The sequence below is a fragment of the Pavona decussata genome, unplaced genomic scaffold (genome assembly GCF_977016875.1).
Source record: "Pavona decussata unplaced genomic scaffold, jaPavDecu1.1 SCAFFOLD_102, whole genome shotgun sequence".
In the NCBI taxonomy this organism is placed as follows: domain Eukaryota; kingdom Metazoa; phylum Cnidaria; class Anthozoa; order Scleractinia; family Agariciidae; genus Pavona; species Pavona decussata.
Window position 1 is genome coordinate 1,885,001 of NW_028145517.1, and position 24,385 is coordinate 1,909,385.

The 24,385-nt window shown below is 38.9% G+C and overlaps 1 protein-coding gene across 50 annotated transcripts in view; it reads right to left on the bottom strand.

Moving 5' to 3' along the window:
• Positions 1 to 1,323: 1,323 nt before the first annotated feature.
• LOC146471570 (uncharacterized) overlaps positions 1,324 to 24,385 on the bottom strand; it is a 99,112-nt gene continuing 76,050 nt past the window's right edge. For 24 of the 50 annotated variants that reach the window (XM_085120070.1, XM_085120040.1, XM_085120058.1 and 21 more), the window contains 15 exons: positions 14,211 to 14,324; positions 13,613 to 13,726; positions 13,345 to 13,458; positions 12,047 to 12,160; positions 11,781 to 11,894; positions 11,122 to 11,235; positions 10,716 to 10,829; positions 10,459 to 10,572; positions 9,862 to 9,975; positions 9,225 to 9,338; positions 8,961 to 9,074; positions 8,350 to 8,463; positions 7,934 to 8,047; positions 5,011 to 5,183; positions 1,324 to 3,529 (listed from right to left, as the gene is read on the bottom strand). In XM_085120070.1, the coding sequence (XP_084976196.1) occupies positions 3,263 to 3,529; positions 5,011 to 5,183; positions 7,934 to 8,047; positions 8,350 to 8,463; positions 8,961 to 9,074; positions 9,225 to 9,338; positions 9,862 to 9,975; positions 10,459 to 10,572; positions 10,716 to 10,829; positions 11,122 to 11,235; positions 11,781 to 11,894; positions 12,047 to 12,160; positions 13,345 to 13,458; positions 13,613 to 13,726; positions 14,211 to 14,324 (1,922 nt within the window). In that variant the 3' untranslated portion in view covers positions 1,324 to 3,262. The remainder of the gene's footprint in view (positions 3,530 to 5,010; positions 5,184 to 7,933; positions 8,048 to 8,349; positions 8,464 to 8,960; positions 9,075 to 9,224; positions 9,339 to 9,861; positions 9,976 to 10,458; positions 10,573 to 10,715; positions 10,830 to 11,121; positions 11,236 to 11,780; positions 11,895 to 12,046; positions 12,161 to 13,344; positions 13,459 to 13,612; positions 13,727 to 14,210; positions 14,325 to 24,385) is intronic. The other 26 variants (XM_085120076.1, XM_085120074.1, XM_085120062.1 and 23 more) reach the window with 24 other exon arrangements.

The following is a 24,385-nucleotide window of genomic DNA, read 5'->3' on the forward strand; positions in this document are numbered from 1 at the left end:
CCAAAAGTCAATTTAACAAAACTTTTACACTAGCAAGCTGTACCTTTTTAATTACACAAGCATACAGAAAACTGTTTTTCTCCCAACCGAGCACCGTGATCTATCTTAATTTTTCCTCGTTATTTTAACTTTGCTATTTCCCTCTTTTGTTTGTTTAAAAAAATAATTAGAAAAAATTTACGACAGGAAAATGGGTCATCACCAAAAACGCAAGCTAATTAGTAATGGTAATAGGACTGAGTGGAGTACAATTCAGGGAGTAATCGGGCGAGTAATTTGAAATTTGATTTGAAATTACGAGCCTGGTTACCCTTGAATTGTACGACACGAAGTCCTATTACCAATTAATTGTGCCAATAACAAAATACGAGAATCTCAGTCTTGGAAGCTGTCAAAGTCTAAAGAAAAGAAAAAATGTCTGAATAAAAGTCACTGGACCAGTTAGTTTCCTCCATTTTTCTTTTCCAGTTGAAGCTGGACAGCTTACCTGGTCACAATTTTTTCATTGAATTTGATTGGTTATCACCTGTCCGATTACTAGCTTCTAGTAATCGGACAGGTCAAATCGTACAGTTTTGGAGTTATGGTGACCAACCTGGTTTTCGAGTGTCTACCCGTCGGAGTGATGTCGTCACAAGACGAAACATGGAAGGTGACGTCATAACATGGATATCGGTAAATATCGTTTTCGTATTGGATCGATTTGAAAACTGCATGTTATCTACCCACCCTTACTAGTAATACAATCCATCCAGCAAATCTAAGCAACCAATCGATTGCTTAAGGCTAGTTTTCACTAGGACAGAAGCAGAAGCTCAAACGCCCCTTAAGCAAGTGAGAGCACCTGCGGCATAAGCATAAGTATACGCGTAAGCACAAGAAGAGCAAACGTGTTCGTTCCTCTTGTGCTTACGCTTATGCTTATGTCATGTTATGTCGCAGTTTTCCATCAGTGAGAACAGGGACGACATAAGCACAAGCTCAACAATCTCGTCCCCAAGGCAGTCCGCGGGGTAGCCACGACGTTCGTCGCAGCCCTGGGGACAAGCTTGAGAAGAGCTGGTATCGAGAATTCCGTCAAGAAATGGTTTTCTGTGCGTGCGTCTGTCCTTATGTTTATGTAGCTAGTGTTCTCACTTGCTAATTTTTATGCTTATGCTTATGTCCTAGTGAAAACCAGCCTTTAGGCATTCCGTAATGCAGTCAGGCAGTCAGTGACAGTCAAGGCACCCAGTGAGACCGATAAATCTTAAAAATGTCTGCAAAAGTGACAGCAACTATAAGCTTACCTTTTAAAAACTATCAACCACGCGTAAGTCAAAGGATAATCAAGTTGTTGCTTTTGTTTTATTTGTTTTTGTAAAATACTAAATAAAATGACAGCACTCACATCACAGAAAAAAGTGCTTAGAATAATGAAAAGCCAAGTTTATAATCTTGGTAAAGCAGGTTGAAATACTTTGACGATTCTATAAACGCACCTTCCCTTTGCTCTTCACTTACAGTGTTCGGTACTTAAAGTTGCATTCCGACTACCTACTTTAAGCCAGCGCAGAAAGGATTTCCTTTGGTTTTACTGCGCAAAAGTTGGATCGAGGGCACAACTTATGGACTGGAGGGATGGTGACGTCGTTCAAGGAAACCTCCGCTCTTGAAATAAATTAACGTTAAATCGTTGAAAATACAATCTAATTTTAAATTTCGTTGGAAAACATAGAAATAATATTTCTGCGTCGGACAAAACAGAATTTGATTATCGCCTTTTTTTCATTTTAAATTTCCTGGGCGCCGCCATCTTGTATTTCATGACGTAATATGAACTGTTTGCTTACTAACAATAGCGGCAACCATATGACGTCATTAAATCCAACATGGCCGCGCCCAGGAAATTTAAAATCGATAATAGGCGATAATCATATCCAATTTTTAGCACACTTGAATGTTACTTCTACTTTTTAAACTAAAATTTAGAATTTAGACACTATTCCCCACAATTTACCGTCATTTTGTTGTCGAAGTGGAGGTTCCCTTTAACGCGTTCCCTGAGAAAGAGACATGAAGAGGAGATACCTTGGGAAAGAGCTTGGGGAATGGGAGGGGGGGGGGCAGAATTTGCTCTGTCTCCTTATCCCTCCCACAGTCAAAAAAGGAAATGTATCAAAAACCGTAAGATAATGCTTGCTATGCAAGCTAGCCTACTTTAATCAGGCCAATGTTAAAACAATAAGAAAGATTTGCATACATAACAAGCTTAAAATGTTAAAATGAACTGCTGATGCATCGAAGCGAGGGGACTTAATCCCATCTCTTGAAATCATCCACTTCTTTCACAATTAAAAGAACAAGAGTAGCAATAATATAATAACCTTCAACTACTTAAATTGGTCCACAGAAGACAATAAATTGCGGCCAAGTAGATTCTGAACAACGTTGCAAAGCCGACAACTGAATTCGTATAGCCTGTATAGGCTGAAAACCTAAGATGCCAGGGTGAGCCTACGGCCCCTTGCAATACCATGCGGACTATAAACTTCTCAAGCCAAAACAAAGCAAATCACTACCGTGAAGGAGGTTTACAAATGTGATCTTAATTATCATAAAATTTTGTGAACTTTTGCTTCGAATTTCTCCAAGAATTATCAATAGTTTGAGAAGCTATAACAAACACTCGAAAGAGTGTTTCCTCCTGTTTCCAAATGCCTCGAAGTTGGTTAACAAAAACTCGGCTGCGCCTCGTTTTTCTAACCTACCTCTCGGTGTTTGGCAATCGGAGGAAACACTCTTCCTCGTGTGTGATATATTACTTCAACCCCAACTAACGATTGGCATAATTACGGCGACAACCGACCGGTCCCAAAGAATTCAGAAACCGACAAAGTGGATTGAATTCCGCCAATCTCCGCACATGCACAGTACACGAACATCACCTTTGACCCCGTTGAGCCAAACGTTTTTGTTATGAGGTCCGCTGCAGTGATTGACGGTAGTGAAAAGAGTGACGGTTGGTTGAGTCTTGAACTTTAGAGTCCGCATCTTATTGAAAGTAAATAAAAGAAAGAAAGTAATTGGGTAAAGGGGTAAAAAAATTTCAGTAATAGTCAGTTCCAAATTTCGCAATTTTGATTCATTTTAACAACGCAGGCAAGATATTTTGGGGTCATTGGGTGAGATTCACTGCCTGCGATGTTTCACAGAGGCACAGCTTTGAAAGGTGTTCGGGAAATCAAAACATGCAGGAAAAATTGTTAGTTCTCAATCTTAATCATTCACCCTCTCTCAAGGGTTTCTCGCAGACTGTTATTGGCTCGTAACGCGTGGTGTCGCATCTTACATCATTCCACTTCCCGAACTGATATGTCCCAGACACCAACATCTCTGTGCACAGCTCGCCGTTCGGTTCCCCTGGAACCCAGTTAGAGTAACTGCCCAAGGAGGTACCATCTTCCCACTGATATGGAGCTCGGGCGTGGTTCTTTCTCAGTCCAAGCCACACATGTACTTGTCCTAGTTGCATCTTCTTAACAAATGCCTAGAATTCGGTTGCAACAGTCAGCGTTATGAATTCTTCTTAATTCTTTTCTTTCCGAAGTCATTATCAGACCGTAACAGAGGATGAAGGCCTTTTTGGCGAGCGTACTGAGATAGAAATACTCTGCTCGGTACGTTAAAGGGGGAGTATCATGGGTTTTTTTTTTACCTCTTTTGTTAAAAATGGTGAAATAAGACCTTCACTTTGCTACAAAATAATTCTAGAACAAAGAGAGGAGAGAAATCAACTCAATTCTTGATAGTGACAACTCGTGATCTGTTCTAGCGCATTTTAAAACAAAAATGCCAGAACTTGAAAAACATTAGCCTAACATTTTTCAAGTTTCAATCCATTCCAACCTACTCTATGTCTGGCTAGAGGTACCAATCGACAGTTTTATTCGCTGGGGTGATAATTTATAACAAAACTGGACAATTGTTTTTTGTTTCTGTTGTCAGACAAACATTTTTGGGTTTTGAAATGACGTCAAATTTCCTTGATACCTCCACTTTACTTTGGAATCGTTGACCGAGTGAGTGATACACGCGTGCTTAGATATGTGAAATTTCTTTACGTTCTCTTTTGGGAACCCAAGATCGTTTTAGTAGTGTAGACGTAAAGCCCGAACGCCTCGAAATGTAAGCGTTTCCACACGAAAATCCATTAATGTTGGTGGGGACTTAGTGTGGACAGCAAAAGAACGGAATCTTTCGAAAACGCTTACGCGGGAAATGCCACAAACATCAAAGACCCGTTGCATGAGCAGAAGACTATTGTAACGTTTTCTCATAGCATATCAGCGTTTGGGACTATGTCACCCCAGGCGCATGCGCGGGTTGATGAGAAGCCCTTTGAAATCGTGGGCCCAACTTTTTCAAATACCGATGGAGAGTTCAAGAAGCATTTTTATTTATTTATTTATTTATTTATTTATTCGTCTGTTTGAATAGCGTTCATTTTCGGAAAGTTAGCTGAATCGTTTCTTTACAAACGTTCTTTTCTTGTTTTTTGAAAGCCTTTTCAATGGTGGAAAAGCAAAAATCCCGAGACCAGTTGTATGGAAGTAAGTCTTAACCGGACTCTACTGCGCATGTGCCCCAGCTGACATAGTCCCTTCAAGTCTCAGTTCCTCTAAAACGTTCTCAAGCTCATCAATAATTCATGAAGGAAAAACGAAGGAAATCGCTTCCTTGAAAGAGGTTGAGAAATGCGATCCTAATTATCATAAAATTTGGTGAACGTATGGTTTGAATTTCTCCAAGAATTATTAAGAAGAAGGTAACTCGAGAAATGTGTCAAGACAAATACAATGTAAATTTTTTTTTTCAAAATTCAAACTGATTGGCAGAAAAAATGTGCCTCCTTATGCATTCAGTTTTAAGGGTGCTTTTGTTTCATTCACTTGCGGCAAAGTCGTCCTTTGTGCAAAAGCGAACATTTTTTTGTGGTCGTTATGTAAATCTTCTACATATTCATTTTACCTTGGCCAGCTTGGCAACAAAATCATTTTCTTCCTCTGATGATATTGTCACCACGTGTGAACGAATTCTCCGGCATCTCAGCAATGCAGCCTTCCATTTCTGAGAGGCAAACATTGAAAATGCTACCCGATAGCAACCTTTCTTGTATACAGTCCAAGGTGGAAGGCAGGCCTCTGCAATGAAACACAAGTAACGTTACAATAAGCGCCTTCCTTAAGTCCTCCTTCGCTTTCCCTCGGGCAAGTACCCTTGGTTACCTTGCTACTAGAATCTGGGAGGTATTTAGAATTTGTCGCTTATAAAGAATTAAGGGATCATAAACTTAAAGGGAACCTCCACTCCGACAACAAATTGACCTTAAATTGCCGGGAATAGTGTTTAAATTGTAAATTTTAGTTTGAAAAGTAGAAGAGACATTCAAGTGTATTACGAATTAGATATGATTATCGCCTATTTTCGATTTTAAATTTCCCGGGCGCCGCCATTTTGGATTTCATGACGTCATACGGTTGCCGCTATTGTCAGTGAGCAGAAGTTCTTTTGTGTGAAACAATTGAACAACCATATTACGCCATGAAAACCAAGAAATTTAAAATGAAAAATAGGCGATAATCGAATTCTGTTTTGTCCGACACAGAAGTATTTTTTCCATGTTTTCCAACGAAAACGAAATTTGAAATTAGATTGTATTTTCAACAATTTAACGTTAATTTATTTCAAGAGTGGAGGTGTCTTTTAAGAATTTCCGCTTAGAAGGTTCAGTCGCAATGGGCTGTTTTACACGTAACAATTTGTCGGCCGATTTCTTTTTCTGTTGGTGATTGAAACCAATAAGAACGGAGAATTCCCATATTTCACGCAAGCGTAAATCCAAAATATTCCTTTACTGGTATTGTTTTTACACGCCAGTGAAAAGCCTTGATGAAGTGGTCAAAACTACTATTCTCAAACAGGACCCACCAAACCACAAAATAGATGGTCGCCTCTGCCTGTAGCCCCCTTCCTCAACCTCAAGAGATGGTGCCTTTCTTGCATAGCCACCCCTCTATCCAGCAGTAAAAAATGACAATGAGATTCAAACCTCACTTTTCTTGTTTATGTAGCAATGCTGACTCTTGCTAGATGATCTCAAATTGTAAAGCCGATAAAAGTTTTTCGGTAATATTCACGCGATAGGTGGTGTCTTCGATAACCCCCCTAGCCCAAACAAGGTGGGTCCTCTTCGAAAAAAATTGTTATGTCCAGTTCCCAGGACAATTGCCAGCTGTAAGATGTTTTTTTTTTTTAAAAATGGAGTTAAATTATGACGACGGGTCCTATAAAACTTCGTTTTTTTGTCTTTGCTCTGAAAAATGGAAGACTTTTGTCTAATTAGTTTGGTGTTTTGGTAACAGGTTGAAAAGTAAACACGGCTATTGAATTCATTACATGAAAAGAAATAAAATCACTTTTACGTCAAAAACATACGACGTCAAAGATAAATTTAGAACTTGACAATTAATTTCCCAGCGGAGCCGTGTAGTCAACAACATAAGGTTGAAGGCGTACACTTACTCTAGCAGTAAAAGTTGGTTTTTCCTTTGTGCACTTTAGCTTCTCTTTGCCTATTCCTTTGTACCTAAGTTTGCAGATTAAAACAATTTCTTCTCCTTGAAGGTATGTCTTACATTGCCCTTCTGACAGTTGGGCGTGTTTTGTAGCGTTTTGGGTTAGCTTGCAGGTGGCTAGACATTAAATCGATACAAAAGAAACTCAAAACCTATTCAGCTTGGGAAGGAACGGGGCAGGGAATAGAGCCCTAACTGACTTCAGATATCCCGCAACTTTTTACGGACAGTGCCCGCTCAAATTTGAAGCTTTGTTGCTCTGAAAAATACGTAGCTCTCCCAAATGTTTTGTTTGTATTTCAACAACCTCAGCTAAGATCTACTTTGTGACTACCCCCATAATTACAGAGTAGGTACCGTCGTTAAGAAATCCGAGTTTCTCGGACGATCCAGTGGAGGTGATGGCCTAGAATTATCACAAAGGATCGGACAACGGTTTCGTATGACAAGGCACTATGATGTTTCACGGAGGCCACATTTTGACGGTCGTATTGGTGGCTTTAATTTCTGTAATTTTGGTCGTTTGTTTCTCAAGTCAATAAAAAATTCAAGTTTTTTCGTTATCACTTTTACATTGTTATACGATTCTAGCGCTTTCTCACTGGTTCCATCCCATCTGGGTCAATTCAATTTTGTGTTCACACATTTTACGGACCTTAAGATGATTCCATTCATTTGCATTGCGCATTCTTTCTGGGCCACAAGCGCGCACGTTGGAAAACTGCAGGTTTTCATTGATGCTAAGCCCAGAGAATTAATAACTAAATGGTTATCTTCTCGTAAACGAACACCTATCTGACTTATTTTAAGATGAATTTTTTTTTAGAAAAAAAATAAACGACAGAAATCCAGTCAGTTACAGGAGCTTGTACAATCTGAAAACTGTTATCGACATTAAGGACGGTGCCTACTATTGTTACTGCGCATACGTTCTGCGCATCTCGAGATACTCGGGTTTCCTATGGGTGGTGCCTACTAATACAGGGATATTTTTGCGCGGTTTAAATCTATGCGGGGAAAGCAGAACTTACCAAGTGCTCTTGGTATCTCAAAAGAAAATTGGGGGTAACCATGCATTTTTCAGAGATAATTAAGGTTCAATTTGGAAAAAAATCCCATACATTGGTTTATATTTTAGCGTTTTTTAGAGATATTGTTGCTTAATTTTCTCTGAAAAATGCGTGGTTACCCCCAATTTTCTTTTTGGATTCCAATAGCTCTTGCTAAAATCTGCTTTTCCCGCATAGTCATAAACCGCACAAAAATACTTCGGTATTAGTAGGCACCGTCCTTAAAATGAGTTTTAAGCGTCTTACTAGTTTCACAATGATCTCCAACAAATCCTGCCACGCAGTTACACGAGTAACTGTTGGCACCATCTATACAGGAACCGCCATTCTGACATATGCGATTAACACAGTCGTCGACGTCTTTGAAAAGGGAAAAAAGGATAAAAAATTAGTAAGAGCGCATTTGTATGACATTTAGGTTTGTGTAGAACTGCGTAACGTTTTTCGAATTTCGAAATCACTTCTGGCCAAACAAATTCAATTTAAAATGAAAAATGTGAGTGTCCTACCAGTTTCACACCTATTCTCTGTATGTTTATATTTTGTGGACTGATTATATATTGACGAATTACTGATTTTAGCAGACATGTACGACATTATTCAAAATCAGATCTGGCCAAACAAATTCATGTTGAAATGAAAATTCTTTAAAAGTGTCTTACCTGTTTGACAACGATCTCCAGAAAATCCTTCCAGGCACTTACAGGAGTAGGAGTTGACACCATCTATACACGATCCTCCATTATGACATGCGTGGTTAACACAGTCATCAATGTCTAAAAAAAGAGATACCAACAGTAACAACTGGGGCAATTTGACTAAACCAGTAGCTAATTTATCCCCCCCCCCCTCGCCTCCGCCCCCGCCCCCGCCCTCTCCATACCGGGGAGGTCGGGAGAAAAGAGTGGTGGGAAATCTATCTGCACAGACGTTGGATGTTTATGCCTTAAGCCACAAACGTTTTGACTTTTTTACCCTTTTATCTTTTTTACCCTTTTATTCTGTGTGAAATGCAAACGTAATGCCACTCAACTAAATAAAAACCATCAGGAATCCCCTAGTCCTAGAGGGCTGCACGAATCATGGGAATTTAGTGCGTGTTCTTAATGGCCAAATAAATCCAGAGTGTGCTTTTAGTTTCAATAAGAGGTAAACCAATCAGATTCGAATGGGTTTATCGTACGTCGAAAACGGAATGGTACGTGAATCCATTTTCCAATTGTGGATTTCGTACATTTTCATCACAATTAAACTGAGATTTTAAGCGTCTTACCAGTTTCACAATGATCTCCAGTAAATCCTGCCACGCAGTTACACGAGTAACTGTTGACACTATCTGTACAAGAACCGCCATTTTGACATGTGCGATTAACACAGTCGTCAATGTCTTTGAAAAGCGAAAAAAAAAATAGATAAAAGTTAGTAAGAGCACATTTGTATCTAATTAACGGTTTGTGAAGAACTGTGTACTACCTTTTTTGATAATCACCTCTGACCAAACAAATTCACGTCGAAATGAAAAAATTAAGTGTCTTACCAGTTTCACAATGATCTCCAGTGTAACCTGTCACACAGTTGCAAGAGTAACTGTTGATACCATCTACACACGATCCGTCGTTTAGACAAGTGCGATTAAAGCAATCGTCGATATCTAATACAAAAAAGAAATAATAAAAACTTAAAATAAGGGAATAAGTACTCAGTGTCGTAGCCAAAGACTGGTTTTTTATGTTTTCGTTTTCACAACTTTTACGTCCGTTCTTTTCAGCTCGTCAAGCTCAGACAATACACAACATGCTTTTTCTGTATCTTCTGTTCAGGTGTAAGTTACGATATAGTTGGGTCGTGGTAGTTCTCTTCGTTTTCTTGCTAGTCTTGTTGTTGTTGTCTTTCTTCTTTTTCTGAATCCTTTATCTTAGTTAAGATGTACGTACTTTTTAAATTTAAGATAATTGTTCCATTCGTGTCATTTGTTTTCTGATCATTTCTATTTTGTTTAGGATGCCCAAAACCTCAGAAATATGCTGGTTTCTACTCGACGTTCGACCTTTCGCGACACGTATCCACTGTAGTTTATATTTTCTGGACTCATTGTGACAGACATGTTACACAATTCTCAAAATCAGGTATGGCCAAACAAATTCATATTGAATGAAAATTCTCAAGTGTCTTACCAGTGTCACAAAGATCGCCAGTAAATCCTTCCAGACAATTACACGAGTAGCTGTTGAGACCATCTATACACGATCCGCCATTATGACATTTGTGGTTAACACAGTCATCAATGTCTAAAGAAAAGTGATACTAATTGTCAAGTAACAGCTGACAATTTCACTAAACCTGTTGTCTATTTTACCCCCCCCCCCCCCCTCCTCCCCACTTTCCATAGCGGGGAGGTGGGAAGGGAAGGGTGGCAGAAAATCTATTTGGACAGATCTTGAATGTCAAACTTTTAGAATTTTTTTTTTTCAATCAGTTTTAAAACTGGGTACAATTTGGTGTGACATTTAAAGGTAAATCAACTAAATGAAAACCATCAGGTATCTCCCGGTCCAAAACGTTGCACGAGTCATGGAAATTTAGTGTGCGTTCTTGATGGCTAAATAAATCCAGAGTTTGCTTTTCAGTTTCATTAAGAGGTAAACCGATCCGCCCTAGCTCTCAATCAGATTCGAATGGGTTTATCGTTCAGAATGGTACGTGAATCCATTTCCTAATTGTGCATTTCTTAAATTTTCATCGCGATTAAACTGACATTTTAAGCGTCTTACCAGTTTCACAATGATCTCCAGTGAATCCTGCGACGCAGTTACACGAGTAGCTGTTGACACCATCTGTACAAGAACCGCCATTATGACACGTGCGATTAACGCAGTCGTCAATGTCTTTGAAAAGCGCAAAAAAATAAAAGTTAGTGAGAGTGCATTTGTATGAAGTTGTGGTTTGTGAAGAGCTGTGTACTACTTTTTTTGGAAATCACCTCTGTCCAAGCAAATTCACGTTAAAAAGAAAAAGGTAGGCGCCTTACCAGTTTCACAATGATTTCCTGTGTATCCTGTCACACAGTTGCACGAGTAACTGTTGATACCATCTACACACGATCCACCGTTTAGACAAGTGCGATTAAAGCAATCGTCAGTATCTAGTGCAAATAAAAAAATAATAATAACTTAAAATTTAATAACTTAAATTTAAATGAAAATCAACAGGTATCTCCGGGTCCAAAAACGTTGCACGAATCATGGAAATTTAGTGCGCGTTCTTGATGGCTAAATAAATCCACAGTTTACTTTTCAGTTTCATTAAGAAGTAAACCGATCCGCCCTTAGTCTAAGGGTTTATCGTTCGGAAACGGAATGGTACGTGAATTCATTTCCCAATTGTGCATTTCTTAAATTTTCATCGCAATTAAACTGAGATTTTAAGCGTTTTACCAGTTTCACAATGATCTCCAGTAAATCCTGCTACGCAGCTACACGAGTAACTGTTGACACCATCTGTACAAGAACCGCCATTATGACATGTGCGATTAACACAGTCGTCAATGTCTTTGAAAAGCGAAAAAAAAGTTAGTAAGAGCACATTTATATCTAATTAAGGATTGTGAAGAACTGTGTACTAATTTTTTTGAAAATCACCTTAAACCAAACAAATTCATGTTGAAATGAAAAATGTAAGCGTCTTACCAGTTTCACAATGATTTCCTGTGTATCCTGTCACACAGTTGCAAGAGTAACCGTTGGATGTTTATGCCCTAAGCCTTATGCCTTAAAGTCTCGACTTTTTTTACCCTCATTTAATCTAAGTACAATTCGGTGTGACATGTCAACGTAATCCCACTAAATTAAATGAAAACCATCAGGTATCCCCTAGTCGTAAAGAATTGCACGAATCATGGACATTTAGTACGCGTTCCTGATGGCAAATGAATCCAGATTTTGGTTTTCAGTTTCATTAAGAGGTAAACCGATGCGCCCTAGCTCTCAATCAGAATCGGATGGGTGTATCTTTCGGAATGGTACGTGAATCCATTTTCCAATGGTGTATTTGGTAAATTGTTTTCGAAAATAAACTGAAATTTTAAGCGTCTTACCAGTTTCACAATGATCTCCAGTAAATCCTGCCACGCAGTAACACGAGTAACTGTCGATACCATCTATGCAGGAACCGCCATTTTGACATGTGCGATTAATACAGTCATCAATGTCTTTGAAAAGCGATAGGAAGATAAAAAAAAGTTAGTAAGAGCGCTTTTGTATGAAATGTATGTTTTTGTAGAACTGTGTACAGTTTTTTGAATTTCGAAATCACTTCTGGCCAAACAAATTCACGTTTATATGAAAAATGTAAGCGTCTTACCAGTTTCACAATAATGTCCAGTGTACCCTGTCAGACATTTGCACGAGTAACTGTTGATACCATCTACACACGATCCACCGTTATGACATTTGCGATTAAAGCAATCGTCAATATCTAAAAAAAAAAAAAAAGCAAGAAATAATTGTAACTTAAAATAAGGGAATAAGTACTCGGTGTCGTAGCCAAAGACTGTTTTTTTATGCTTTACGATTCGCACAACTATCAAGTCTACGTTTCTCGATTTTCTGTCCTTTTAGTTCAGGTTTGACTTACCACCACGTTACGCTCTGAAACAAAAACAAAAGACACCCAGACTAAATACGGTTCGGTAAAGTATCATATACCCTGTAGAAACACCCGAAACATATCTTTCGGGGATCAGTGTGTTGACACATTTTGGCTGATGACTTGCGAGTGTCTGGCCTTGAAAACTATCTTGCCTTGAAATCGATCAGACAAGCATGTCCTAGTCCTAGAGGGTTGCACGAACCGTGGAAATTCGCCTCCGCTTACTGATGCCTCAATATATCCAGATTTTTCAATGAAACATTAATTTTTAGTTTCGTTAAGGATTAAACCGATTTCAATTAGCATTCAGATAAGTTGATCTTTCCAATTGGTACCTGAATCTGTTTTCCCTTTGCACAATTCGAAAACTAAGAATGATGTATTATTCCAGAAAGTGACACAGGCATACTCGGAAAAAAGAAATCCGAGTGCTCCTATCAGGAGTCGAACCGAAGTTCTTCGGATTACTAGTTCGGATGCTCTACTACTGAGCTATAGGGGACTCGTGGGAGCTAGGGTCATTAAACTAGGTTCATGGGACAAACATCCTGCACACGGCTTGGATTTGAATTTCGAACGTGTGGTATATGAAATAAACGTGATGGTATATGTCAAGCCTGGTGAATGAATGAGAATGATGTATTATTCCAGAAAGTGACAGAGGCATACTTGGAAATGAAATTCTAGTGCTCCTATCAGGAGACAAACCAAAGACCTTCCGATTACTAGTTCAAATCCTAGCAGAATATGCAGGATGTTTGTCCCATGAACCTAGTTTAATGGCCTTAGTTCCCACGAGTCTTCTAGCTGTAGCTCAGTGGTAGAGCATCCGAACTAGTAATCGGAAGGTCGTAGGTTCGACTCCTGATAGGAGCACTCGGATTTCCTTTTTCCGAGTATGCCCGTGTCACGTTCTGGAATAATATATCATTCTCATTCATTCACCAGGCTTAAAAATACTATCATTTATTTCATAATTCGAAAACTGTCGTCGACATTAAGGGTCTTACCAGTTTCACAATGATCTCCAGTAAATCCTGCAACGCAGTTACACGAGTAACTGTTGACACCATCTGCACAGGAACCGCCATTTTGACATGTGCGATAAGCACAGTCGTCAATGTCTTTGAAAAGCGGTAAAAGGATAAACAGTCAAAATTAGTAAGAGCGAATTTGTATGAAATTTGGGTTTATGTAACACTGCGTAACGCTTTTCGAATTTCGAAATCACTTCTGGCCAAAAAATTCAATTTGAAACGAAAAATTTAAGCGTCTTACCAGTTTCGCAATGATCTCCAGTGTATCCTGTCACACAGTTGCACGAATAACTGTTGATACCATCTACACACAATCCACCGTTATGACATATCCGATTAACGCAATCGTCAATATCTAGAACAAATAATAAATAATGATAACTTAAAATAGGGGAATAAGTACTCAGTGTCGTAGCCATTCTGGTTTCTTTTGCACAACTATCACGTCCGTTCTTTTCAGCTCGTCGAGCCCAGACATACTCAATATGCCTTTTCTCGATTTTTCTGTCTTGTCTTTGACTTACGACGTTGTTGTTGTTTTTTTTTCCTCTTCTGATTTCCTTAACTTTAATTAGGATGCAGTTGTTAAATTTAACATAATTGTTCCATTCGTGTCGTATTAGATCATTTCTATTGTCCTTATGAAGCCCAAAAACCTCGCAAACATACTGTTTCATACTCGGCATTTCGCGCCACTTATTCTCTGTATTGTTACATTTTCTGAACTCAATTTATTGGTGACGTAATGCTGGTTTTAGCAGACATGTACAACCATTCTCAAAATCAGGTCTAACCAAACAAATTCATGTTGAAATGAAAATCCTTAAAAGTGTCATTACCAGTTTGACAACGATCTCCAGTAAATCCTTCCTGACAGTTACACGAGTAGCTGTTGACACCATCTATACACGATCCGCCATTTTGACATGCGTGGTTAACACAGTCATCAATGTCTGAAAGAAACGTGATACCAAAAGTAACAACTGGAACAATTTGACTAATATAAACCGGTCAAGTCTATTTTACTTCGCCCCCCCCCCCCCCTCCCCCATACCGGGGAGGCTTGGATGGGAGGACGGTGGCAATATCTATCTGCACAGACCGAATTTTGACACACTGGTTTCTTACAGAATTTTTAATGACAAGATTGTGTTTTACTTTTTAGATCTTTTAGTGGTTGTAATTTCAAGGTTTGGTTAGACGTTACAAAATATAGGCAAATCAAGATAGCCGCCGTTCGGAAATTATGACGTATTTCTCAAGTGATATGGTGCTTACGACGTCAAAGAAAGCATTATTGAACCTACTACTTACCAATCTAGAGGGTTAATTCTTGGAAATGGTTTGCGTCGTTTTAGAGGGTATTTTTCACGAATGGGCGCCTGTTTATAGCGGGATTTCTGCGGTGAAAAAGTTCAAGTTTCCCAGAACCTCTCCAAGCCACCAGCCGCTGGCCAAAGAGCGTGGCAACTCTGGGTACGAGATTGACGTTTCTCATAAACACTGTTACGTGGTAAATTGCCATGAGACAAAGATTATTATTATTAGCTACTATACCTTCACAGCTCTTTCCATCGCCGGTGAAGCCAAGAGGACATGGACCACAGGTAATTGTTTCGCCTTTCTTGGAACAAGCCACATTGGGATAACAAGAATCTTCGGTGCAATACCTGATGACTACATCACAATTTCGCCCAGTAAAGCCCACTTTGCACCTGCACGAATAATCATTCACAAGGTCTATACAGGCCCCTGAATAAAAGGAAAAGAGAAAGAATAAGAATTATATAACTGCAGTACACACCGTTTGGGGGAATAACCAGGTATGTTGTCGTTAGAAAATAGCTCGGTGCTTGACTAGAAAAGCTGCTCTTGAATGGCTGCTACAAGAGAACTTTAGGAAATAGGCTCACCAAACAAGGGAACGAGCCTGGACGAAAAGAATACATAGAAAGGAAAGACGGGGAAAGCAAGAATAACGACAACATCGAAAAAAGGAATAATTAAATAAGTAAAGTAAAAATAAACAAACAACCAAGTAAAGTTGACTACACAAAATGAAATTTTTTTACCATGTATAATGTTGTATGTTGATTTCTGCCCTAGGTGACAGTTAACGTACCATTTTCACATGGACTTGAGAGGCAATCGTTGATGTCCTCATCGCATCTCTTTCCAGTGTAACCAGCTCGGCAGTTGCAGGTGAAATCGTTGACTTTGTCGAGACATGTCCCTAACAGATACGTGAAAAATTCGTGGTTGTTTTTCCTTTCAACTTTAAAACTGTAGACCTTTTGATTTAATTTGGGTATTTATGTGCAGTCACTGTCTTCAATTAACGCATAAGTAACATCCTCCTCCTCCTCCACATCATCATCATCATCATCATCATCATCATCATCATCATCATCATCATCATCATTATCATCACCATCATCATCATCATCATCATCATCATCGTCATCATCGTCATCATCATCATCATCATCATCATTATCATCATCATCATCATCATCATCATCATCATTATCATCATCATCATCATCATCATCATCATCATCATCATCAACAACAAAAACGATATATTTACTAACAGAAAAAAGTACATGTTTCAACGTACTTCTCGGTGTTTGGAAGTCAGCTGAAACAGTCCTCCGCGCGTTTGATTACGTGTAACTGTATTTTGATTTTCACTATTAGCATTAAGTGGACAAACTTACCATGAACACAAGGGGAAGACTGGCATTCATCAATCTCAACATTACAGTCATAACCAGTGTAACCTTGTTGGCACTGACAGGTGTAACCATTCACACCATCCACACATGCACCTTTGAAATGAAAACGAAATAGCTCAACCGAAATCTTTTGAGTCCATGATCATCCCGTTTCTATATATTGGTTGCACCCAGAGCACTCCTGACTCTGATTTTTAGCGATAATGGGTTTATGTACTGCAAAACAGCCCTTAGTTTTTGCGTTGTTGACCATGCGAACGACAGTCTGGAAAGAGCGAGGAACTTGAAGGTGAGATTGTGGAGAGACACTGCATCTGACGGCTGGTGCGCGAGAGTCCACGTTTTCTGCATTCGCTTTTTGGCGATTTGCGTGTCTCTTCGCGCAAATCTGGCTGACAATAACTAATATGCTTTATTTTTGGAATCCGTTTTTGGACATCGACTTTGTTTTATAGACAACTTGATTCACCGAGAACTGTCTACCAGATGTAAGGGCCTCATTGGAAAAACTGGGAAACACTGTTGGAACACATTCCAAGTGTTTCTAAGTTAGTCATCGCGAAAAAGCGGGTAAATGTTTTGCGCGGAAGTGAAGTTTTTGTCAAGTACATTTTTGCTTAAAGACGTGGATCTGCTTCTAAGGCATGTTACCATGTTTAATCCCCATAGGTAGAATGCAATGCTTCTGTAGCAGTGTATCTTAATTGAGCGGAACCCTAAAACGTTTCACTCACCATGTCTGCAAGGCGATGACTGGCATTCATCAATATCGACGTCGCAATTCTGTCCAATGTATCCAGGATCACACTTACATCTGTAACCTCCAGTGAAGTCGGTGCAAGTACCTGTGTGTGAACAAAAGTGATAGTCAAAAATGGCAGTCGTAGGTTACTTCATTGTTTAGTTCGGTTTCACAAGAAGCCAATGGTAGCATATAGCATCACACAACGTGCTATTATAGAGAGTCTGGATGTATGTTTTCAAGACTTAAAAGTATCTTGCTCCCCAAAGACATTTTTTGACGAAAATGAGTTGGTTAATTTTGTGAAGAAGTCAACACCATCAATGAAAAAGTGCTACAAAGAAATATTTCGTGGAAAGGTTTGAAGATCCTTCAAGTGTAAAACATGTTTGGGAAAATGAATTCTGATCAATGAACGCGCAGAGCAATTTTGATTGGAAGCGCAGGGTTCCACAGACTAGCACAACGAAAATGAAACGCCCAGTTTCCCTCTCATTAAGCTGACAATGAAACATTTTTCACACTTGACTAACCATGGACGCAAGGAGAAGAGCTGCAGTCATCATAATCAGTGTCGCAAATCCTTCCAACATACCCAGGATCGCAGATGCAGGTGAATTTATTCAGTCCGTCTATGCAACGACCTGGAAGTGAATTAAAACCATGTAACTCCTTCTGCTCCATCTTTGTCAATTTACGCATGGCCAAAACTCTGGGGTAGGATTAAAATAGCGAACTTCAATTCCATATTTTGTACCGCTGCCGAGGGATTTTTAAGCTCCTGTGAAGGTAAATATTGAACTTATTTGTCGATCACCTCGCCGAACTCAAAAGCTGCACGACGGTAACAATGTTTGAGTCAAGTTCTTAAAGTGGTTTAACAGGGGGAAATGATTACATTAAACGAGTTTAGAATAGATCACTGGACTAAAGCTAAGCAGATTTTATCAGAGGATTCTTACTAAAAGTATTATCCTTACCTCGTAAACATGGGTACGATTGGCATTCATCAATGTCAGTCTCACACTTGTCTCCTGTAAATCCAGGTTCGCAATCACATTGATACAAACCAGATCCCCTGGGCTCGTTTGGGTGAGGTACGCATTTTCCGTTATTTTGACACGGGCAAACAACCAAAGAGACGGTGATATCATCCGTGGAAACGGCTTGGCACGCATCTGTGGCCTTAAGAAAGAACTGTGTTTTCACATCACTGGTGACGTTCCACAATAACACGTTGTCGCGCATTATAGCCTCGCTTGGGCTTCGTCCTATTAGGGAAACAGTAACTGGCATGCCTTCTGGGTCGGAAACGTCGATGGCCAGTTCCAGGTGTTCTTCAAACAGCGCGTAAAACTCTTTAGTTGGTGAAAACTGAGGTGGAAGATTGACTATAGGAAAATACAAGAAAAACCCTAACATAAGACGACATTTTGAAAGTTAGGCTAAAAAATGCCTCTTTCGTTTATGGCCTTTCCAATACTAGACAGGTATTTATTTTTTTTATTATGAATCTGTCACAGTTTCCAAGAATGACAAATGTAAGCTTGTATGCAGCTTCTTGTTCCACGAAGTTCTTATATATACAGTTGTCTTAATTTTGCGATGTATAAGGCAAGGCAAAGAAGCAACCACAGAAAGAATTACGAAATTAAACAAATGCTTCGCTTTCTTCTGAATTACCTTGACGTTTGGTCCATGAGTTTGTGCTGACATCCGGGACACACTGATAGCACCAGTCAACTGGATTTGTGTCGCTCGGGGCAAAGCAGTAGCCATTGATGAAGCAAGAGTTTTTCTGAGGCGAGCAAGGAAAACGTTTTCACAAATGAATGTTTATACTTTTAGGAGGTATTTTAAAATTAAATTTTTAAAAAACAGAATCCGTTTGGAAAACAAAGCGTTTATATTTTAACTCAACTACTATCGATTCTGAGCTGCCAAGCATTGCAGCAAACGTGATAAAACAACAGAGTTAGTTTGCCCTCAGCTATTTTAAAGCGGTCACGTTCTTTTCTTTCTACACCAATTTCACCAAACACTTTATCATCCTTAACGATATGCATATGTAATGATATAAAATAAATAAATAAATAATAATCCTTTTAAGCATTAACCGGATGAAAGGAAGCGTGGTCGAGTGGTTAGAGCGCCTAATGTCATGTTACACTTGTGGCTAACAACCTTCTTGTTTAGTATTACACGCTCATGTAAAAAGTAAAATGAGTCCAAGAAACGTTGTTAGAAGTATTTAAAAAGGATTATTGATCTCGGTTTTGAAGTCTTTCTTGAGTATTTTTGTGTGGATGTAAAACCAATGACCTATAGATTGTAAAATACAAGAGTACAATTTTATTAAGTAGTGACCTTGTTTGCCTCCCTGCTGTTGCGGTTCTTCACCATGTTATGTTCTATTTGAAATATTTGTTTCTGACCGGTTTATTTCATTATTCCTAAAAAGCCCTTGATGGGAAGAGGATGATTTAATAAATGTTGTCTTGTAATTTAGAATTGCATAAAACACTCTTTCGAGTATTTGATATAGCTTGGCTAAAGGTTTATAATTCTTGGAAAAATTCCAAGCAAAATTTCACAAAATTTTATAACAATTTTTAAATATTTCTTTCCAAACCTTTTTTATTATTAATGATTTCAAAAGTAATGTTAATTCTCAACTTGTCTCTAAAAATGGTTTTCACCAGGATAGACGGTTACAGACAGAAAGATTACAAATATTACAATTCCTCAGACTCGGCCTCAGTCGACATTGGCACGTGGTCGAATGTGACGTCACCGGTTGAGCGGATCGGGAAGACGCGCCTTGGACGCTTCGCGCTATCGAGTTCGATCCCAAGCCTCTAATATGAAGCTTGGTTTGTTCGCTAAGCGAGATAAGGCCTGGAAACGAGGCTGACAATTCCTGATATTCAGCAGAAATACTTCATACTGAACCAGGAAAGCAAGAGACAGCGTTATGAAATGAACGTTATGCCTGCAGATACTACAGTAAACTCACCTTCAGAGCGCATCCCGAAGAAACATTACAGTTCATGCAGGCTGAGTCATACGATATAAACGTGAGAGTTTCCGGACTTCTGTGTTCACCATCATTAGACACAGATATCACGAGTCCAGCTGCTGAAGTTCCTTCATCGATTTCATTGAAATAACCTGGCATCACAGGGGATTCAGGCAAATAACAATCTGCGAGCACCAGATCTGTCATTTCACCAGGAAACCTATGTTCTGTGTTGTTGGGTGTCCAGGGACTATTGACCACCTAAGACGCGATATATTATAATAATTACACGATTGAGTAACAATCTGCCAGGATATATTATTTTAATTACATGATTCAGGCAAGTATAACAATCTGCAGAATCAGATCTGTCATTATACCAATGTTGCGAGTTGTTTTGTGTCCAGGAACTGTTGACCATTAATTACACGGCCAATCTCAATACTTACCATCTTTCTTTCATCCAAACATACGCAGTGAGTTAATTTTTCTTATTTCGTCTTGGAGTGTTGGGTTAAGAAAAGCCCTCTCGAATAACGCTAACTGTTAAGGCCCTTTTAATTCTATACTTCAATTGGATTATTTCTCAGTTGAGAAAGGTTCGTCTCGTGGAAATAAATTACCATGTTATCCCGTGTTGAGAACAAGACCAAAATTATCTAGACAGGGAGCAACTTGTAGATATTAAGTAATCGCCGCGGGGGTTGTTAATATCTGACGGATTTTCGTCTTCAGTACGCACGCTTGTGACTCTAGAAAACTTCCTATGCAATGAAGCTCTTACCTTGAACTCCTTCACGTGACAGGTCATGTTCTTGGAAGTTAGGAAACCGGTTCCTAACACTGTAACCTTCTTGCAGGGTCGTTTTCGTTTGTCACACAATCCCTCACCTTGCAGACTAAATGAAATCATTGTAGTCAAGAAACTTCATATTTGGGTTATTGAATGATCGATTTAATGAATATACTAGTGATTTATAGAGGGCGCCAAACGGTTTATTTCAGTGGATATGTATTTCGGAATGTCTCAATCGGATTTAGTTACAAAAGTTGTTGGTAAAATATCAGCATAAAGTTTTGTGACAGTGGAAAACGAATTCATTTTATTTTCGGAACGGCAAGTACGTCGTTAAAAATGCGTAATGAGGTCCGCTCGGGTATTCTTAAAGCTAACAACGGGTAGTAAATTCGGAGAAAGCAATTCCGTTTCCTAAGACTTTCAGTAAGTTATATTTTCAGCTAAAGCGTCCGAACAGATCAAACCTTATAAGCTTACTCATAAATGCCTCTAAAAGGCCACAAAACGATCTGGAAGAACAGGGAACAACATTTTAAGTACTTTTGTTTAAATTTTTACGTTGGGTGCTACTGAATTAATAGCCTGCGAACAGCAGGCGTATTTCCGGTTGAGCCGAAAAAACCGGATGCTCTCGCAGCCTACTGAATTCAAAACAAATTCTCGGACAAAATTATAAACAACGTAGTCACTGGAAAAATTGATAATTTACATCCATGTAAAAAAAAAAAAACGGAAAACATGTAAATGTCATGTACATCAAAACGATACTGTAAATTCACATTTGCATAGCATTTACCCATTTAGAGGATTTGGAAGACACTGTAAAAATCATGTAAATATCCATAACGATCCTGTTAATTTTGGAGACGACTAACTGACGGCAACCATGTAAATACCATGTAAGTATCCTTAGTACACCGGCTGGAAGTAGTCGAATCCGTCCTCCGGATTTGATCAACTGTTGCTCTACCGACTGAGCTCAGTACGAAGCCGACGGGAGAAAGTCGTGGGTGACCCCTCTCCAAAATGTTGGCAACAGATTAGAATGCATTAAACTGAATGAAAAACTGATACCAGCATTGAAAAGAGCACCTTTACTTTAGTAGCCTTGCAAAGGTTTAGCATATTAGGTGTTATGTCAGCTTATAGAATATGTAAGATGAAATTTGATAAATTTACAGACGTTTGTAATGACTGGTGGTATACGTCATACCCCCAGTCATACAAACGTCTGTAAATTTTTCACTTTTCAACTTACATCTTCTCAACTGATATTACACCTGATATGCTGAAACTTTGCAGGGTTACTAAAGTAAAAGTGCTCTTTCTAGCGTTGGTATACGGTTTTAATTTTAACTTATTTGAATCTTCGGCCGTCATTTTGGAGAAGGGTCTATTGCGGCAATGTGAATGTGAACGTTACAATGAACGTTGCGCCGCTGGCACTACTGACGTAAATGATGGACCAAAGAATGTCAGGAATTTTCCGGCTACTATCGTTTAGCCTTAGTTAGGAAATGGGATAGGGTCCCTTGATTTTAGCATTCCGTGATCTGAAGACCACGATTTTCTGATTTCAAGTTCATTGTAAGATATAAGCTTTCAACATGCAAAGTGTTAAAATGCAAAGCATTTGTTCTTTTGTTAGAAAGCATTTCTAATTCTAAAAAATGCTTCTGTCGTGACAGTGTGCAATACACCTGGTTTACCTCCTTGTGGTACCAATTCATGAAATTCTATGTCCGGGTTAATTGAATTCTTGGACATAACAGTATGGCTGAGTTGCTAGAATTCTGGCTTCTGAAGTTGTAAAAACTCAACGCTCGTTTTTTATTCAACAAACTAAAAAACCCCTCCCCCCAACGTAATAATCATAAAGATCTCTAAATAGCCATTTCTAATCCACCCCTGGGATTACCTTGAAATTGTTGGTATTAGGTAAATGGATGCTGAACAGTCCTCAGCTGTATAGTTCTTGTTACAAACACAGGAGCCGTTCACACATTTGCCATTAAACGAGCAGTCATTTGGGCATAGGGACTCGGTTATTTCGTCCACAAGAACAGAACCAGAGGTTCCTGAATCCTCACTGCTTTCATTTCTAAGTAAGGACAGATTTCTGGCTGCCAAACTTCCACATTCGTCCATTAATGCAGCAACACTTCCACTTGCAAATGAAACGTCTCCCGTGAACTGATAATGAAATAGGTGAGATAAGATCATTTGTTGTACTTTTTTATTAACTTCATTAATACACGCACTTATCCAGCGAAAACAAATTTTCCAGCATGACGGTGCTGAAAAGACTGAGGACGAGCTGGGACGGTTAATAATGCAGCTCTAGCCCCAAAATCACGTTTGAGAAAAGATGTTGACAACACTGTAGAATCTTATCTAGACCGGAACTTTTACTCGGGCCGTAAGGCGGCACGAGTTACGTTTTCCGTCGCGTTATCAAATTCTTTTTTATATTTTGGGTCGCGATGGGCCGAGAGATAAAAATTTGGGCCACGAGTTAAGTTCTCTGTCTCTTTTTTTGTACTCGGGCAGCACGAGTTAAGTTTTCCTGCGCGTTATCAAATTCTTTTAATTTTTTGGGGGGTCGCGATGGTCCGGAACCTATTTTTAGCTCATTCATTACGTCATAGCGCAATGAATGAGTATCGTGGGCATCAGTAAGTAAAAAGATTCAAGAATCAGAAATTGTTCATTGTTCTTTTTGTTTTGACATCTCGTAATACTCTGGTATATAGGATTTCTCCTTGGACGTTATAAGTAGAGCATTGTTTGATTTAGAAAGATATGCATTTATATGGAAACTAAAACTGGTACATTGAATGGCTGAACCTCTCACAAAGATGAACTTTGAATATGTTTGTAAACGCTGCTATATTATTGTACGCATTTTCAGTAAAAATTTGCGTAAATTTGCGAGCAGTCCGCAACATTTTTTACCAGCATCTTGATATGCAAATAACGAAACGTGACCCATTTATCAAAAAAGTTGCCATTCTGTAATCTCTTTTTTAGATAAACTACATTAGCTACATGTGTTGCTCTAAAGCCCGAATTGTATAATAATGGACAAGGTTCAATACGCCATGCAAACTCTTCATGATTATTGTTACATGCATTTTAACGAGAAATTAACTGCCATTTTGTATTTTACTATTTGTAAACTGCGATGAAAATATTTCACGTGACCTTTCTATCCTTATCATAGCGTGAGACCTCCAATGAGTCTCCAATTAATAAGTTTTCTTAACAGAGAATCGGTTATTATTACTTGAACTCGCATTTACTAAAAACATAAAGAATTGTTTGATTTTAGAAAGATATATAAAGTTCATCACTGTACCACTGAACCTCTTACAGAGATGAACATTGAATATGATATTCTATTAAATGGCAAGGTAGTCTTGTCATCCGCGCGTTCTGATTGGCTCTTTCTTGGTCGGGATTTTACCATACGGACCGTTTCCATGGAAATGGTCATAAGCCGTGTATTTTTATGACAAGCGGCAAATTTGAGAATTTGTAGCTAAAACTGCGAAAAGAAAACCTGAAAATACTTTCATTCTTCGCAAAGAACCTACCCAAAAGACTGATTCCAACATGGACGAAGAAGAATATCATTTACAAAGCAAATTTTACTATCCCGAAGATCGAGAAACCTCTGACGCAGGCATCTGCAAAAGCCGAGGAAGCCATTGAGG